Source organism: Centruroides vittatus, unplaced genomic scaffold (assembly GCF_030686945.1).
Source record: "Centruroides vittatus isolate TY-2023 unplaced genomic scaffold, ASM3068694v2 scaffold_2802, whole genome shotgun sequence".
In the NCBI taxonomy this organism is placed as follows: Eukaryota; Metazoa; Arthropoda; class Arachnida; order Scorpiones; family Buthidae; genus Centruroides; species Centruroides vittatus.
Window position 1 is genome coordinate 320,836 of NW_027122693.1, and position 16,926 is coordinate 337,761.

The following is a 16,926-nucleotide window of genomic DNA, read 5'->3' on the forward strand; positions in this document are numbered from 1 at the left end:
GTAAGTCTTGAATTTTCGTTAGGTAAAATCACACAAACACGCAAAAATACCGAATTGCAACTTACGAATCTTAAACAACATCACAGAATATTCAAATTATTCCATTTTAGAATTCAATGTGGCTCTTTAATCTTTGGAATGGCTTCTAACCAGAAACAGGCCTGTAAATTGGGCCGAAAACTATTCTGTGATTAAAGTTATTGCTGGAAAAGTACAAAAGGTGTGTTTATGTGATTTTATCCAAGAATTTTCAGCTTTTAAAAGATATTTGAATTTTTGTTACCTTCCAAAATGTAAATTATTTCCTTTAATATGTGTTATTTATAGGTTCCTAAATTATGGCGAGCCAGACTGGAAAGCTCAAGCTAAGACGGCCTTAAATAAGATGGATACTTACTCGGACGAAGTTCATAAAAATTTCCTAGCAACCTTAGATTGGCTTCACGAACATGCGTGTTCTCGCACGTACGGTCTCGGTGAGTATTAAAGTAAAATGCTTATAAGAATTTTGCACTTAATGCTTTTTATTGCTTTCAATGTCTGTCAGAATAATTCGTTTGAAAAAATTTAATGAATTTTTTTCTCAGGTACCAGAATGCCTTGGGACGAACAATGGCTGATAGAATCGCTTTCGGATTCAACAATCTACATGGCCTATTATACTGTTGCACATTTACTACAGGATGGAGCCATTAATGGTGACAAAATTGGCCCACTAGGAATCAGGTTAGATTTTGGAAAAACATTTTTAATAAGCTATTATTATAAAGCTACATTGGCATAGTTTGATTCCAATGTAGCTTTATAAGGCATATTGCCTTTGAAAAATGAAAAACTCATCTGAATCAATTTTGAAGGACTTTCCTACAATATTGAATGATCTAGATCAGTGTTTCTCAACCTTTTTGGACCAAATGCCCCCTTTGTAAGACCCGCTTCTTAATTCGCCCCCCTATAAATTTTAACTGATAAAAATTGTACGATAATCCCTAATATAAGGTAGATTACATTAGGCGTTAGTAAGATATATCCAAAGAAATTTGAAAGGAACAATAGTAGAATAACATTTGGTTTCGCATTTTGAGCTATTATACGTGAAATCTTATATGACACCTCCAATCCTTTATTTATATTTGTGGTTGCTGTTTTGAATACATCCGTTATTTTATTTCTTTTGGTAATCATCGTTTTTAAATTTTCGAAATATTCAATGTCTTTGTCCTGCTTGTCGGGATGTTTTCTTTTTAAATGTTCAATCATCCGGGATGGTTTCATTGCTTCATTAGAAAATACCTGATTGCACAGCAAACACATTGGAAGTTGGCTGTTTTGCGGCGAAGAAATAAAACCAAACTTTACATATTCAACAGAATATTGCCGGCATTTCTTTTTCTGGGGCATTTTTAGAGGTTGATCTATAATTCAAATTTTAAAAAAATCAGTTTTAAATATATAAAAAATAAGTAAAATTGAAAATATTTATTTACTCAATGGGTAGAGGAGAACTGCCATATGCGTACCACTTAATTTCAAATGCGATTTATATATTATTTAGTAATAATTTATAGGAATATTATAATTTGAAACCAATCTATAACTACCGAAGTTGCTAATTGACCACAATTTTTTAATTATTATTGATAAATATTTGTGATATAATCATTTTTCCAAGACAATGCATACAGTATGCTTTCGGATACCGGTATCCTAAAGCGTATCTATATGAAAATAGTACTTCTTGAATAAGTTTATATGTAAGTAAACCATTTTATTCACAAAAATATATCTTATAAAGAAAGCTCAGAAAACTCACCTGATTTCTTCAATCTCTTATAATTCACAACAAAACAATTATTGTAACGGAATTTTTGTTCCTACTTTATCGATTTAATTAGAACTTACAATATAAAGCCTTTGTTTAGAAATAAATGACCTAATACGCATTAGGTGACCAGTATGCATATGGCAACTCTCTCCTATAAGTAGTAATTAACTTACCTATGATATACGGAACAAAATGAAATACGTTTATTTTAAAAATAATGCAAATATCATATATGGCGAGAGCACAACAGATCACATTAAAATTCAAATTTAATAATACTCATTACTGACTGCTCGACCAAATGATTGAAATTGTTGCACACGCAAAGCGAATCTAAGACATGCGCACTAGGGATTGCAATACCGGACTGTACGATGCGACTTTGTATTCACAGTCCAATTAATTTTGCCCGTTAGGGAGACATATAAAACATTGAATATACATTGTAGCAATTAAATACCAAAGGATAACAATATTGTTTTACAAAATGTTTTATTCGCTTCTTTCGCAACGCAATATAAAAATGCAGCGGCCCATCACTGCAAGCGGGTATTCAAAATGATTTCGCCCACGCAAAATGACTATCGCCCCCCAAAAGCGTATAGTCAAATAATCGCCCACTGTAAGTTTTCGATCGCCCCCAGGGGGCGATATCGCCCAGGTTGAGAATCACTGATCTAGATCTTTTTTGTTATCTTGCTACTATGAGAAATGCTCATAATGCTCATCACTTTGTAGAACAAAGAAACTGACTGAAAGAATTCGATATTCCTCAAAACAAAAACTCAGAATTGTAGCAGATTGAGAAGAAGAGGAGATCAAGGATGTATTTATGATTGAATATCACACAAAACAAAATCAACTGGTTGGGTGGAAAGTAACTAGGCATTGAGAAATCACTATAATTTTTTAATAATAGTTCAATCATAATAAAATTTGTGCACAGATGTAATCGACCAATGGAACTGTATAGTTCCATTGGTCGATTGCATCTGCATTGGTAATCTGGAGAGTGAGTGAAAGAAGCCATATGCACAGTGGCAGAAAAAAAATGGCCAATTGCTTGTCTGTTCGGGAATGAGCACAGTTTGCTGCATGCTATGATGTGTTGAAATCATTGGTTGCCATTCATAGTTCACAATTTGTTCAAAACAAAAATCAAGAAATGTCATTCAAAGCTAATAACCACAGATTTTGTAGTGGACACACAGAAATGGCCATCCATCCATCCACATCATGATCCTCTGTCATTTGAGAAGTTGATGGATGATGCTGGTGCCTACATTGAATTTTAAAGCATGCATCCATATTTCCGTTTAATAAGGTACAATGATTTTCATCATCTTTGTCTTAGAAAATATATGAACTAGACATTGAGAAATTGCTATTTTTCATGCACCCTATATAATGGCCATCAAATGTAATTTTAAATCAGCAATTTTTTAATTTAGAAAATACTTAGATCTAGGAAATTTTAAATCATATAAGTATAAAAATATAAATTACTTTTAAGTAAGTTTCTTGCAAACTTTAAAGCAATCTAACTCCTTCAGAAATGTATAAAGTAATCTTTTTTATCTAATGATTAATTCCATGTCTATATTGCTAAAATAAGTGCTGTAGTACTTTAAATTGCAAATTGGTGATTATGGAGCAACTGTTGAAAAATGTTTGATGCCCTTTAAGTATTTTCAATCCATGGATGTTTACAGGTATATGAAATTTTCATAAAAGGGGTATATGAGCTGGAAAAGTTTGCAAACCACTGATCTAGAATGTTGCTATATACAGGCTAGATAGAAAAAAACTAGTAGCAGCTTATGGCTTCCTAATAAAGAGGTGCAGTCGCAGGAGGATGCATGGCACCTCCTGCGACAGCATCTAATATAATTGAAAGCAAAGAAAATACATTTATTTAGAAAACATATTAAACACAATGAAAATGATTAGTGAATGTAATTGTAAGTATATGAAATGAATGTGATTGTGCCAGTTTTCTGAAATCACAATCAAATTTGTTTTATAATTACTCAAAACCTTGGATATTTTTAGCCTATTTTGTTGTAGCTTACTTTAGGATTGTTTATAATTCGGGAGGCCAAACCTTGCCATGATAGGAGCTACACAGTGTCTATCAGAAATACACAAAAGTCATATCCTTTACTGGAGAGCTGTCTCATTAATTTATAGTATTTTAACTATATATAATGTAGATATCATTGCCAGTCATAATAGTAACAGTTTACTGTTATGACTGGCTAGTTAACAATCATTTAAATCTTTGTGAATGTACCCTGAGGTTAAGTTGCAAGTTACACTTAAGTCTTTGTGTATATTACTCTACATAATAGTCATAAACTTACACAAATATTATATGTGTAAATAGTATGTACCAAGTTTATAAAACGAAATTGTATAAGTATATAGGAGTGTAATAAGGGTCTGGAAGTCACATGCAGCTTACAACCAGTTTGGCCACTGCGGGTTTATAATATAGAAATAAAATAACAGTCAAGTGAGCATCTATATATTGTTTACATTTTTTTAAAGAATGTGCATATTTATCATAGAAATAAATATGGTGATGATTCAAAGTATAATCTAATGATGTAAACATATCTTTTTAGGGCGGAACAACTCGTACCAGAAGTTTGGGACTATATATTTTTCAAGAATGCCCCGTACCCCTCCACAAACATCTCTAAAGAAAGTCTCGATAAATTAAGGCGAGAGTTTCGGTACTGGTATCCGCTCAATTTACGTTGTTCGGGAAAGGATCTCATTCCCAACCATCTCACTTATTTCCTGTATTCTCATTGTGCCATGTGGCCCGAAGAACCCAACTTGTGGCCTTTGGGTATAAGAGTGAATGGTCATTTGCTGTTAAATTCTGAAAAAGTATGTTGTTTACGTAATTAAAATTTATTATTTTAAAAATAAAAATAAATAAAACAAAATTTTTTAGATGTCAAAATCTACGGGAAATTTTCTTACCTTATCGGAAGCTATCGAAAAATTTTCGGCCGATGGTACTATTATTATTTACTTTTCGACGTTTCAATTTGTTTAAAATTATTAAAAATTTTCATTAATTTTGAACAGGGATGCGACTGGCTTTGGCCGATTCGGGCGACGGAATTGAAGATGCAAATTTTGTAGAAACCATGGCCGATGCAGGCATTCTTCGTTTGTATGCATTTTTGGAATGGGTTAAAGAAATGATTACTTCGAGAGAATCTCTAAGGGTTGGTCCCACTAACTCTTTCAATGACAAAGTATTTATGAGGTATTGTTAATGTTTTTAATAAAACCTTTTCTTAGAACTATAATATTTTTTGAAATTATAAAGAACTGTCAATTTATACTTAAAACTAATAAGAAATTATGCTTATTGGCTTTTAATAAAGCATAATTACTTATAATGAAAATAATTTGCATGTTTCAAACTAAGTTTCCCAACTGATGTGAAATATCTATTTTACATGCTATATTTTTTTTAGATTTGTTCCTCCTCCTACTCCTCCCTTTTCTTCTAATAGATGCACTTATAATCTTTCTTTTCAATGTCCTTCCCATACTGTCCTTCTGTGCTTTCCAGTTGGACACGCTACTGATTTTAACTACATCCTATCTGTTAAAATTTCACTATGTTCCCAAATATATAAGAGCATCTCTTATTGATGGGGCAAAACCTGTATTATATTTTTGAAAGTACTTTAAAAATCTTTTATAATAATGGAAACATATTTTTATTTTTGTCAATAAATGGATACTGTATCTGTATGTGTATATTTAATTTACATTATTACAGCAGTGCAGTGCTCATATAAGCAAAAACAAGCTGGCACACATAAGAGCATGCTGTCATATGCGAGGTATGCACTTTTAAGCAATGCATGACACATTTCAAAAATCTAAAACAAGCAATTTTTACATATTAGAGCAAGCTCTCCATTGATATGTCTTCTGTATTGAATCCATATTTATATGTGACTAAGAAATGCTGTAATTCTATCTTTCTTTTCTCTGTAATCCTTACAAAGTTTAACAATTTCAATACAGCACCTGTAGCATCCAAAGTTTTTTCATGATGATACTTACATTTTAAACATTCATTATATAAATACCAGGTTGTTCAATAAGTTTTGTCGTTCGATAATAAAAATATGATTTTATGGCTTGAAATACATTTTATTATTCAATATAATCACCCTGAACTTCAATACACTTGTTCCAGTGATCTAATTTATGGATTTCATAAGTGAGAATCTGGAAGACTGTCGAAATACGCTTCCACAGCTGCTATTACCTCTTCGTTCGATGAAAATCATTTCCCACACGTGAATTTTTTGAGATGTGAGAACAGACAGAAGTCAGAGGAAGCTAAATCTGGTGAATAGGGTGGATGCTGCAACAATTTGTACTTTAATTAACTGATTTTTGCGATGGTTTTTTGAGCTGTGTGAGAGGATATGTTGTCTTGATGAAAAATGATTTTTTTCTTCTCTAAACCAGATCTTTTCTCACAAATTTTTACATCCAACTGGTCCAAAAGGTTATAATAATAATCCGAGTTTATTGTTTTACTAGTTTGGAGGTAATCCACAAAAAATTCCTTTTGCATCCCAAAAAACTGATGCTAACACCTTCTTGGCCGATTTCTGGACCCTAACTCAGTCGAAGTACCAGGTTCACACCAATCCGTAGCCTCTTGTTTTGATTCAGGATCATGGTGATAGACCGAAGTCTCATCTGTAGTGATGAAACAATGCACAACTCTCCAAATGTTGCTGAGAAAGTTGCATTCGAATGTGTTTTTGTTTCGTTGTTAGCGAATGCGGCACCCATTGTGCACACAGCTTTCTGTGCACAATGGGTGCCGCACCAAAACTTCAGCCAAAATATTGCTCACACTGCCTAATGAGATCCCTGGGGCTTTTACTAAATCTTTCTCAGTTAATCAATGATCTTCCGAAACCATACGCTGTATTTTTGCTATGATTTCTGGTGTTGATGCACTTTTTGGACATCCTTCGCATGGATCGTCTTCAAGACTTGTACGACCACGTTTAAATTCAGCAATCCATCTTTCTACTGTTCTAATTGAAGGTGAAGAGTCCTTATACACTTTTAACAATTGTTCATGAATTCGTTTTGGTGCTACACCTTCCAAAAATAAGAATTTTATCACTGCACAATATTCAATTTTTTCCATTGTAAAAAAATACAGTGACACGTCAACTTTGAACAGCTGTAAATATATGAATGAGTTAACAGATCTACATGAAACTTCACACACGTTCATAAAAAAGTAGTACTATTTTTAGAGAAATAAAGCAATGAACCTAATAGCACCATCTCTTATCGAATGACAAAACTTATTGAACAACCTAGTATCTTATTCCGAATACACACTTATGCAGAATTTCATTGTATTGAGAATTTTAAAAATATAATTTTGTGCATCCATAAATTTGCAATTTTATTTCAAAAACTATTCAAATTAGCAATCACTTTTGAAAGGATACTTAATTCTCTCTGACAGATTTTCTTTTATTCTCTGCCCTGTGGGCACTAAGAAGGCCTTTTTATCAAGCACATTATGGATTTGGTCAGGTTCACAATGGGGTGGCAAGGCGACGAAGCATGGGTTCCAACATATCCGGGGCAAACCACCTGCAGAAAATTTCTAGTTTTTCAACATGCCCGTATTCATTCCTGGGTCGCCCACAGCAGTAGGCTACTGCTTTAATGCTCAATCATCTGACTATCTGTGACAGATCTTGTAGTCACTATAAAAATTCAAATACTAAAATGATATTTCTTTGTATGTCGTAAAATGAAAGTTTTAATTTTATATTATAGTGAAATGAACTATCTCATTCAACAAACTTCCCAGTTTTATCAAAAAATGCTTTTCAAAGAAGCTTTAAAGACTGGATTTTTTGAATATCAAGCAGCGAGAGACAAATACCGAGAGATGACGGTAAACGAAGGCATGCATCGTTATCTCGTATTTTTATTTATCGAGACGCAGGTTCTTATATTATCTCCTATATGCCCACATATTTGTGAACATATCTGGGGATTAATAGGAAAGGTATATTATATTTTTTTATCCCATACTTATTAACATTACCATATAAAATACAATATATAACTTAAACAGAATCATAGTATATTAAATGCAAGATGGCCAATGACTGGAGTTGTCGATGAAATGTTATTGAAATCGTCACAGTATCTTATGGATTCGGCTCACGAATTTCGACTTAGGCTCAAAGCTTACTATCAAGTTGGCAGCAAGGGTAAAGTGAGTACTCGTCTTCGAAATAATAAAATTGTACATCTGTTTTGCTTTAACATAATTGAAAATATTAATTTTAGAAAGGCGGAGGAGAAAATAAACCTCAGAAACCTACCCATGCAGTCATATGGGTTGCAAAGACATTCCCACCTTGGCAGTCGTTAGTACTAATGACTTTACAGCATTTATATAACGTAAGTTGAAATTCATTTGGTTTCTTTCTTTAGAATGCTAATTACGAGAAAGATCAGTCTGTAGAGTAGTTTTCATTTTTAAATAAATAATTACCACAAAATTACTCCTGAATCTAAAAAATGTTTTTGCTAATTTTAATACAATAAAATGATTTTATTACTTTTGATAATATAGTATTATGTTATTAGTGTGACAATACCAGAGTGTCCCTTAGACTTTGGCACCACGTGACCAAAGGGTCGACACAGCATTTGCGCTGATTAGTTCGTCAGGACAGACACAGAAACCTTGGTGGCTGCTAATTTCGTTTTTGCATACAAGTGGTCACGTTTGTAGGCGCTTGGATTTGGGATGGAGATGCCACTACGAATTTAACAATTATCAATACCTGTTTATCTATTGATACTATTTACAATTCGGTATATAGTGAAGTCACATAGCAAGGTGCTAATTTTAGATATCAATTATAGTCCCTAACCAAGACAGAGAGTTCACAATCAGTTGCGTGTTGGTAAATACCTTAGTAGAAGTTAGTTCTATGGGGAATTGCAGAATCAGCATATCAAGTGGTCCGCTAGGTGATCGGAAGGTGCACGACGAATCGAAAGGATGGAAGTCTTTTTCCATCTTGAGAGGGCAGAGGATCGACGATGGCTTGATTGGTATCCAAAACAGGATCGGGCGTGAACAGCAGTTAAAAGCAAACTGATTATGGTGGCAAACTATCTCCTTTTTGTATTCGAGAGTCTCTCGTGGGTTTTTCCCATAACTTCATTAGGAATCACCGTACAACAGTCCAATTGTTGAATTTCAATCGTTGGTTCCAGGTGACACATTCAATGTGTCACCTTAAACTAGGAAGCAAGTCCATGGGAAAAGTTTTAATCATCCTCCCTGATTTTTCTTTCGAAAAATTTTTGATTAAAATTTTTCGTCGAGCCCAGGCTCACGTTAGCCTGAAATTACAACATTTTATAGATTGGATTTTAATTAATATTATGCAGTAAAATAAATTTACTATGTTCAGAAAAGTATTGTGTGCAGCCAACAAATGCTCATATTAACAAATTAATGAAATAACATCATAGATAGTTTCAAAATTTGTCATTCCCAAATGTACTATATTGAAATTAAAATGTTTCAGTGACCCATTATTTTGTTGGATATACAGTGAAATTCTGTTAACCTGGCATCCAGTATGCCAGCATGTGGATCTCGTCATTGCTGGAGGTTATCGGTACACTGGTGGGTTGGGTGTCAAGATTTTCACGTAGAAGTGTTGAAAACGTGAAGTTCTTGGAAAGTGGTGTCAGTTCTCCTTTTAGAGATGAGAAATGCCAAGACGATGTGCGAGGTGTTAGCTCATGCATGATTTGTAAACTCTTTTCCAAAGACATTAGTGTACAGGTTTGGTACGAGAAGCAAACATATTTAGAATCCTTGGAATCAATAATTACCATGAAAATAGCTAAAGCACATTTCCGTCCGTGTACTTTGATAATTAGAGTTTGTCTATATTTATAGACAAAGTAAGAATAGTGCATTCTTGTTTTAAGACAACCAAGAGTTTGAATAGCCTGGAAAAATTGAAATCTCATGTTAAACAATCATAAAATGTGGATTTGTATAGTTTTATGTGCAAAGATATGTAGTGACACTATATTGGTCCCAACAGGTGTTAATAGAGCATCTATCTGTTAAAGGAAAGGTATGATGTACAGGGGCAAGCCCACTACTAATGTGAGATGGAAAGCATATATTTTAAATTATATAAATTAAAAATTGCACCCCGGCATTGCGACAGCATCACAATAAATAATCGCTCCTTTGATATTATAGTTAATACCAAATTACTTAATTTCTAATTATTAATAATAACAAAATAATAACCTAATTAATTATGGCAATTGTTTGGTTTAGTATCAATACCTTGAGCTTTGGGGTGTTTATTATATATCACACTTTAGTTTTGTAGATTTATTTTGATTTTTATTACAATTTCTTTTAATGTATTTAATGCAATCCTCATTTTTTTTTACATAAAAGGAACAAGGAGGTTTTCCTGACAACAAAATTATAGCATCTAAGTTAAAGGAAGTCGAAGAATTAAAAAAATATATGAAAAAAGTTATGCCTTTTGTCCAGACTACAAAGGTAAATTCTGTCTTATATACAATTTTTAAACACTATTTTCAAATCTCGCACACAGCATACATTATTTTTACATAAATTTTTTTAATAATAATGAATAAATTAATTTATGTCATCCAGTTTCAACATATTTATAGCTGATACAACCAGAGTGGGCCAATGGATTGGTTTATCTTATTATGCTATAAGGCAGATTGATAAGATAATATGCCTGTTTTTTTCTTAATTTGTAGTCAAGAATTTTTAATAAATATAAATATTTAATAAAAGTTAATAATGTCGATGTAATTAAATTAACCACACGATCTCAGCCCCTTTTTCAGACATAACGAAGCCCAAGGGGCATGTATTCATAAACTATTCTTTCACTCCTTAAAGAGGCAAAAATGAACCAACCCAAGGGCCAACTCTAGTTGCACCAGTGGTGTGCCGTCCATGGAAACTGTGGAAGCACCACTTCCCTTGTATTTTCTAAAATATAAATACATATTGTTCGATTATTTTCATATTTTAACGTACTTTGAATTAATCAAAATTAATATTTTATTGCAATCGCATTATGTACAGTACCTTATTTCTATACTACATGTGAAAAAAATGATAAGATTGCTATTGTATATTCAAATATAAATTCGTATATACATATCCCAATGGAAGTGCTGTACTGTTGAATATGGGACAGCTTCCATGGCAAAAGTATTTGAAACGTGTAAAACAGCCAGATTACGGCATTCATACGTGCTCTTTATAGAGCACCAACCTCACACCGTTTAGCTTGTGGATGCTACACACCAAAGTATCGTATAACGCTTCCAATGATTCTATCCAGGACCGGCACAGCTTTCCTATCATCAAATGTTAGCACACGCCACTGAGTTGCACCTACTATAATTACAAAAATTATATGTAGTTTTATTTAGAATTTTGATTAAAATATTTACTTTCATCAATTTGGATTATGTGGAAAGTGATTTATATATGATAAATCAAAACAGTAGTTGTGTTTATATTGATACCAAAGGATGTTTTGGAAAGATAAATAAAATAATCCACTGAAATGGTTATTTGTTAAATGATGATCTTTCTTGAAATTTATGTAAGATAATACATTGACTTGGACTGTCCAAATTATGCAGGGTGTTCGGAAAGTAACAATCCTATAGAAACAATATGTAAGTTATAACCGTATACCATTATACACTTCACACAAATATACACAAATTGTGTTTATAAGCACTTTCTGCAATGTTGGTCTGATTTGAATATGCAACTAGACAATAAATACTGGATTATAAAGATTTTCTGGTTACAATTTTCCCAAAAATAAATGTTTTTAGCTGTTTCAACTAGCTAGGTTCAAACTACACGTAACAACAGAATTCAATGACATCAGTTCAAAATAATTTGAATGTAGTGCACATTCCATTTAAAATACATCATATTACAAAATAACATGTGCATTACATGCTGCATGACGAATTTTGTATGGATACATCTTTAATTACAACCTGACATAAACTGTTCTGACTTGAAATCTTTCAGGAGAAATTTTTTGGACTCTGAAATCAAATCATTAATTTTGTAATGCATAAAAAATATTATCAGCACCTGGTAGGTTTTACACTAAATGTCTGGAGTGAACATTTTTGGTCCCATAATTGTAACAACAATCAATCTCCATTGTACAATAGACAAATGGCTTGATGACTTGCCATCGCAGCAACCAACAAGTTCTTAGGTAGATTTGCATCTGTGGCTCGTGGAGAAGTTCAACAACCGATGGCTAGGACAATGCCATCCCTTTCCAGTGTTACTGTGTTGCCTGGGCTTCAACCCAGACCATGTAAAAGCTACAGAAGGAGGCCAATATCTCGTATGCTTGGCACTCCTTTTTCCACAATCCAGGCAACGATAAAAATTGAAAAACAATTAACTCACATATTATTTAAAAATGTATATGTGAATATTTGTGTTAAATTTTATTTTATTGTAGTTTTAGCATTAATGTTAACACCTACATGTGATTTTTGTTGTATAGGCATAATAAAGCTTTACTATTGGAACAATTTTAAAGTATTTAAATTAGAACAGCCTGCATTCTAATTTATTTGGAACATTAATGACCTAAAGCAGATCCATATTAGATCAAAAACATTTGTCAAATTGTATTTATTTTAAATATATTAGTGTGCTGGTGCTTTTGATGGTTTTTAGTGGAGTTATTTAATTATATCCTTTATGTTTGCACTTGGGTCAAGATGGGAAAACTTCTGTATTGCCTTGGAACTACATTGTAATTTACACATATCCCTTTTTTTTAAAGAATGAATTAAATAATTTTGCTGTAAACATTGCAAAGGAACTAATGCATCATATGACTCTACTTATGCAATGCTGGAAAGATCTATTTTGCATCTGTATGTGAATACTCTGTATATTTTGAGTCCTACAAATTTCCTCCCAAAATTATATATTAATGTTGCTCCAATCAAATGATTTTTCGTTTGCCATGCATTTAACAGCTAGTCACATAGTCACATGCGAGGAAATTGAGATTAACCAGAAATCAAACTATTATTCCTGATTTTCTTTTTGAAAAGATTCTCGTTGTATTTTCCGTGAGGTGTCTTCGGAATTGTTTGATTCTATCTTTTGTGGCGACTGCCATTAAGATTGGGGAGGGCGTCGTGTCGCAAAGCGGATCGGTCGTGCAAAAGTTGGCTCCTGTTCATGCGAAGTTTTTTCCATGGATTTAACTGTTTTAGTGTAGTGCATTACATCGATGGATCCGTGAAAGTGAGAGGAGTAAGGTGGTGTGAGAATTTTGGAGATAGACCCAAAAATTTTTGGAGATACGAGTGCTTGAAGTTCAGTGTTTTTCGGATCGATTTTCCGGAGTACCGACGCCGCTGGATCGGAAACATCGACAGAACTATTTTGAGAAAGTGTCTGTGAGCATTGTTCTGAATTTTGGGGCAAATTGGCCCATCCATTAGTTAGTTACAACTTAGTTTCGGTTTCGTTTCGGCGGGATTCGGTGGGCCGCGTCGGGCCTCCGGTTTGTCATCCATAGGATTTGTTTATTTTCTCTCACCTGCCTTGCCTTCAGTAATTTTCTCTCAAAATTTGAGCAGATTATCTTTAGAATTTAGTGAATTACGGCAAGTTTGGTTTTTTCCACTTTTCATCACTTGACGGGGTCAGTGACCTTTTAACGGATTTTCTTAACGGCCGCTGCTTTAGCAACGACTATCGACGGAACTCCTGTTATACCAGCTGCGTCACTTTGCTGACCATCTGCTCGCGTTCTTACTGTTTAAGTGTTCGAGCTTGGGCCTTTTTCTGTATTGAAATAGGATGGCCATCAGCACACTTCAGGAATTTTTGGAGTTCTCGGAAAAAATCATCGAGGAATATAAGAAATACTCTCGCAATAATTCAAAAGGGAGATTAGGCACTGGAGAACACATTAGATTTATAGTAGAAAAATTTAAAATTTTGACTAAGAGCGCTGAAGAGGTCATTAAGAAAAACTCTATCTCTGGAGTATTGCTTGAGAAATTCGAATTGCTAGCAACTAAGGAGGAAGTTAAACTATTAATAGATGAACAGGGTAACAAAAATATAGATGCTATACAGGAAGTTAAACAGAATATTCTTAATCTGGAGAAGGCTTCCTCAGTTAGGATGGAAGGGACTACAGGGACCGCTCCTTCATATAGTCATATATTGCAAAGAGGAATTAAAAACACACAGCCAGAAAATAAACCCTTAACACCAACATATACTGTGCTCGTCTATAACGAAAAAGAGAATAGTACATCCGAAGAGACCAGAGCGCTGCTTACAAAACAATTTGACGTAAAGAAATGTCAGATGCCTATCAAACGGGTGAGAAAAATCAACAATGGTGGAATTGCCATTGATACTACTAATAGGGAGGATGCTGAATTTTTACAGGAGAAAGCAAACAAATTGGAGGGACTGACTGCGCGGAATGCGAGAAGGCGTTTACCGCTTATGAAAATAGCATCTGTCCCCAAGTCAATCAATAAAGAGGAATTGCTGGAGTATATTAAGGATCAGAATACATACTTTTTAACTAAGTTTACGATGGAGGAACTTCGAGAGAAAGTTGCCGTTCGGTTTTCAGTAAAACAGAGAGATAATGATTACTTATCGTGGGTGATAGAGGTGGCACCAGAGATTAGAACTGAAATCAAAAAAGAGGGACTACTATATATACAGTGGAAGACATGTTATGTATATGACTTCATACCAGTTCGACAATGTTACAAATGTTTAAGCTTCGGACATCTGGCGATTAACTGTTCTGCAAAAAATAAAGTCTGTAGCCATTGCGGAGATAATCATTTATTTCAAGAATGCACTAAGAAAAGTGAAAAACCGAAATGTTCCAACTGTATAAGAGAAGGCTTTGTTGAGCACGAGCACAACACCCTGGACAAAGAGTGTCCTTTGTATTTAAAGGCCAAGGCATTGTATGTCAAAACCGCGGACTACTTGCCGTAGTGTTCCTTGTCCAGTTCAACTTTTCTTTTAAGTTCGCGCGTTAATGTTAGTCTCGTGAGTTCGTGATGATGTTACAATGGTATTAGTGCCGCTGGCACGGATTGGGTTTGTCGGTGCAACCTTGCTGCATCTTGTTTCGCCCTCTCGCGTTTGTTTGTATTGTCGCGTTCGCACTACAACAGGTAGTTTCTCTGTAGTGCTGCAGCAAGATGGCTGCATTACTTGTTTGTTTCCGTGTTTGTTTTTGTTGTTTTTTTTTGTTTCTCTCGATTCATTTGTGTTCTTTGTAACCCGGGATTTCTCTGTAATGGTTATGATCCTGTAGTGCTTAAGCGGAGCAGGACATTGTACTTAGTGTTATTGTACAATAAAGATAATGAATGTATTTTCCGTATTTATGATAAAATTCAATATTGTTATAAAATTCTTAGCATAATACTTAACATCAAATGTTTGCATGCGAATGACTCGTACAGCTCACATTCACCTTATTTCCGATGTGTTGTTTGTCAAATTACTTTCTAACACCTCATAAAGTCTGTGCACCCCACTCTACCATGCTTGTCATTCTAAGATTGCAGTATTATTAAATATGCTTACTAGTTATGTCTAGCATATAGATTTTACTTAACTATGTAGAAGTGGACGAAAAAGTTATTAACTTTTAAATGTAGTAGTAATGATGGTCGAAGGGGTTAATTGTGTCTGCCTCTGAGGACCTGGGATTGAATCCGAGTGGGACAACTCTGTGAATTACTCACGAGTAGCCTGTCCGGATATGTAAAGCTCTTGTCTTTATGGACTTGGTCAAGCCTGTTGTAAAGGCCTTCTTAGTACCTGAAGAATGGAGAGTCAAAAAATAATATGAGTATTGACTATAAAATATTATAATGTTATATCAAAGACTAAAGTGTCAGAATTTGAATAATCGCTCAGCTTTGAAGAGGCAATCTGGCAGAGAGTGGCTGTTACAATATGCTATTGACTGCGCATTGTAACGGTCACTCTCTGCCAGATTGCCTCTTCAAAGCCAGCAGTTATGACTATTCAGTTAATTATTTAGAAACTTTACAAACTCTAAGATATAATGTTCTTTGATATTTACAGGAAAATGTAGAGAAAACTGGTATAAATGCTCTAAATCTAACACTGGACTTTGACGAATGTAGTGTATTAGCTGAAAATATTTTATATCTGACAAATACACTTGAGGTAAAATTTAACATATATTTAATTTTTAATAAATATTCTTGAATAAAATTGATATTTAAAACTAATTTTTACTTTAAAATATAGCTCGAAGGATTAGAAATCAAATACGCTACAGAAGCCGACGAGAGAATTAGAGACGACTGCTGTCCGGGACAACCATTTATTGTATATAGGAGTGAAGTAAGAACATTTTAGATTTCTTTTTAAACGGCGTCAAATCATAAATTTTAAATTATTTTTCAAAAATTATTTAGCCTTTTGTTCCCGTTCGCTTCCTCAATCCTCAACCTCACTCTGGACACTTTGAAATATCTGTTCCAGTGTATAATGGAGATAGATATTCAAATATTATTTGTCGTATACTTAAAATAAACCATCTAGTTAAAGGTAAGAATATCTCTTTACAGCTCAATAATTAACTTAAAATTTTCTCTTATTAAAATTTTAATATCGTAGATCCAAATAAAGTCAAGCTCTGGAGGTATAAAAATCCTTTATCTGGACCACGCCAAATGCCAGCATTTAATAACCCAGGAGATGGTAAAGCGGAGGTTTCGGCCTCTTCGGTTTTCTTTATAGAAACGGAAACCGGGACCGTAAACGTCCAAGAAGACAATCGGCAGTATAGTATCGGTTCTCAAATGGTCTATATTGTATTATAATTATAAATATTTGAGAAATAATAATAATAATAATGAATTAA

The 16,926-nt window shown here is 33.7% G+C and overlaps 1 protein-coding gene across 1 annotated transcript in view; it reads left to right on the top strand.

Annotated features, from left to right (window-relative positions):
• Positions 1–16,926, top strand: part of LeuRS (Leucyl-tRNA synthetase) — a 46,143-nt gene extending 29,217 nt beyond the window's left edge. The window contains exons 15-27 of the mRNA XM_067285631.1: positions 328–476; positions 588–726; positions 4,453–4,723; positions 4,791–4,854; positions 4,928–5,111; positions 7,691–7,925; positions 7,995–8,138; positions 8,213–8,326; positions 10,374–10,481; positions 16,119–16,223; positions 16,308–16,403; positions 16,478–16,610; positions 16,680–16,926. Of these exons, the coding sequence (XP_067141732.1) occupies positions 328–476; positions 588–726; positions 4,453–4,723; positions 4,791–4,854; positions 4,928–5,111; positions 7,691–7,925; positions 7,995–8,138; positions 8,213–8,326; positions 10,374–10,481; positions 16,119–16,223; positions 16,308–16,403; positions 16,478–16,610; positions 16,680–16,885 (1,948 nt within the window). The 3' untranslated portion in view covers positions 16,886–16,926. The remainder of the gene's footprint in view (positions 1–327; positions 477–587; positions 727–4,452; positions 4,724–4,790; positions 4,855–4,927; positions 5,112–7,690; positions 7,926–7,994; positions 8,139–8,212; positions 8,327–10,373; positions 10,482–16,118; positions 16,224–16,307; positions 16,404–16,477; positions 16,611–16,679) is intronic.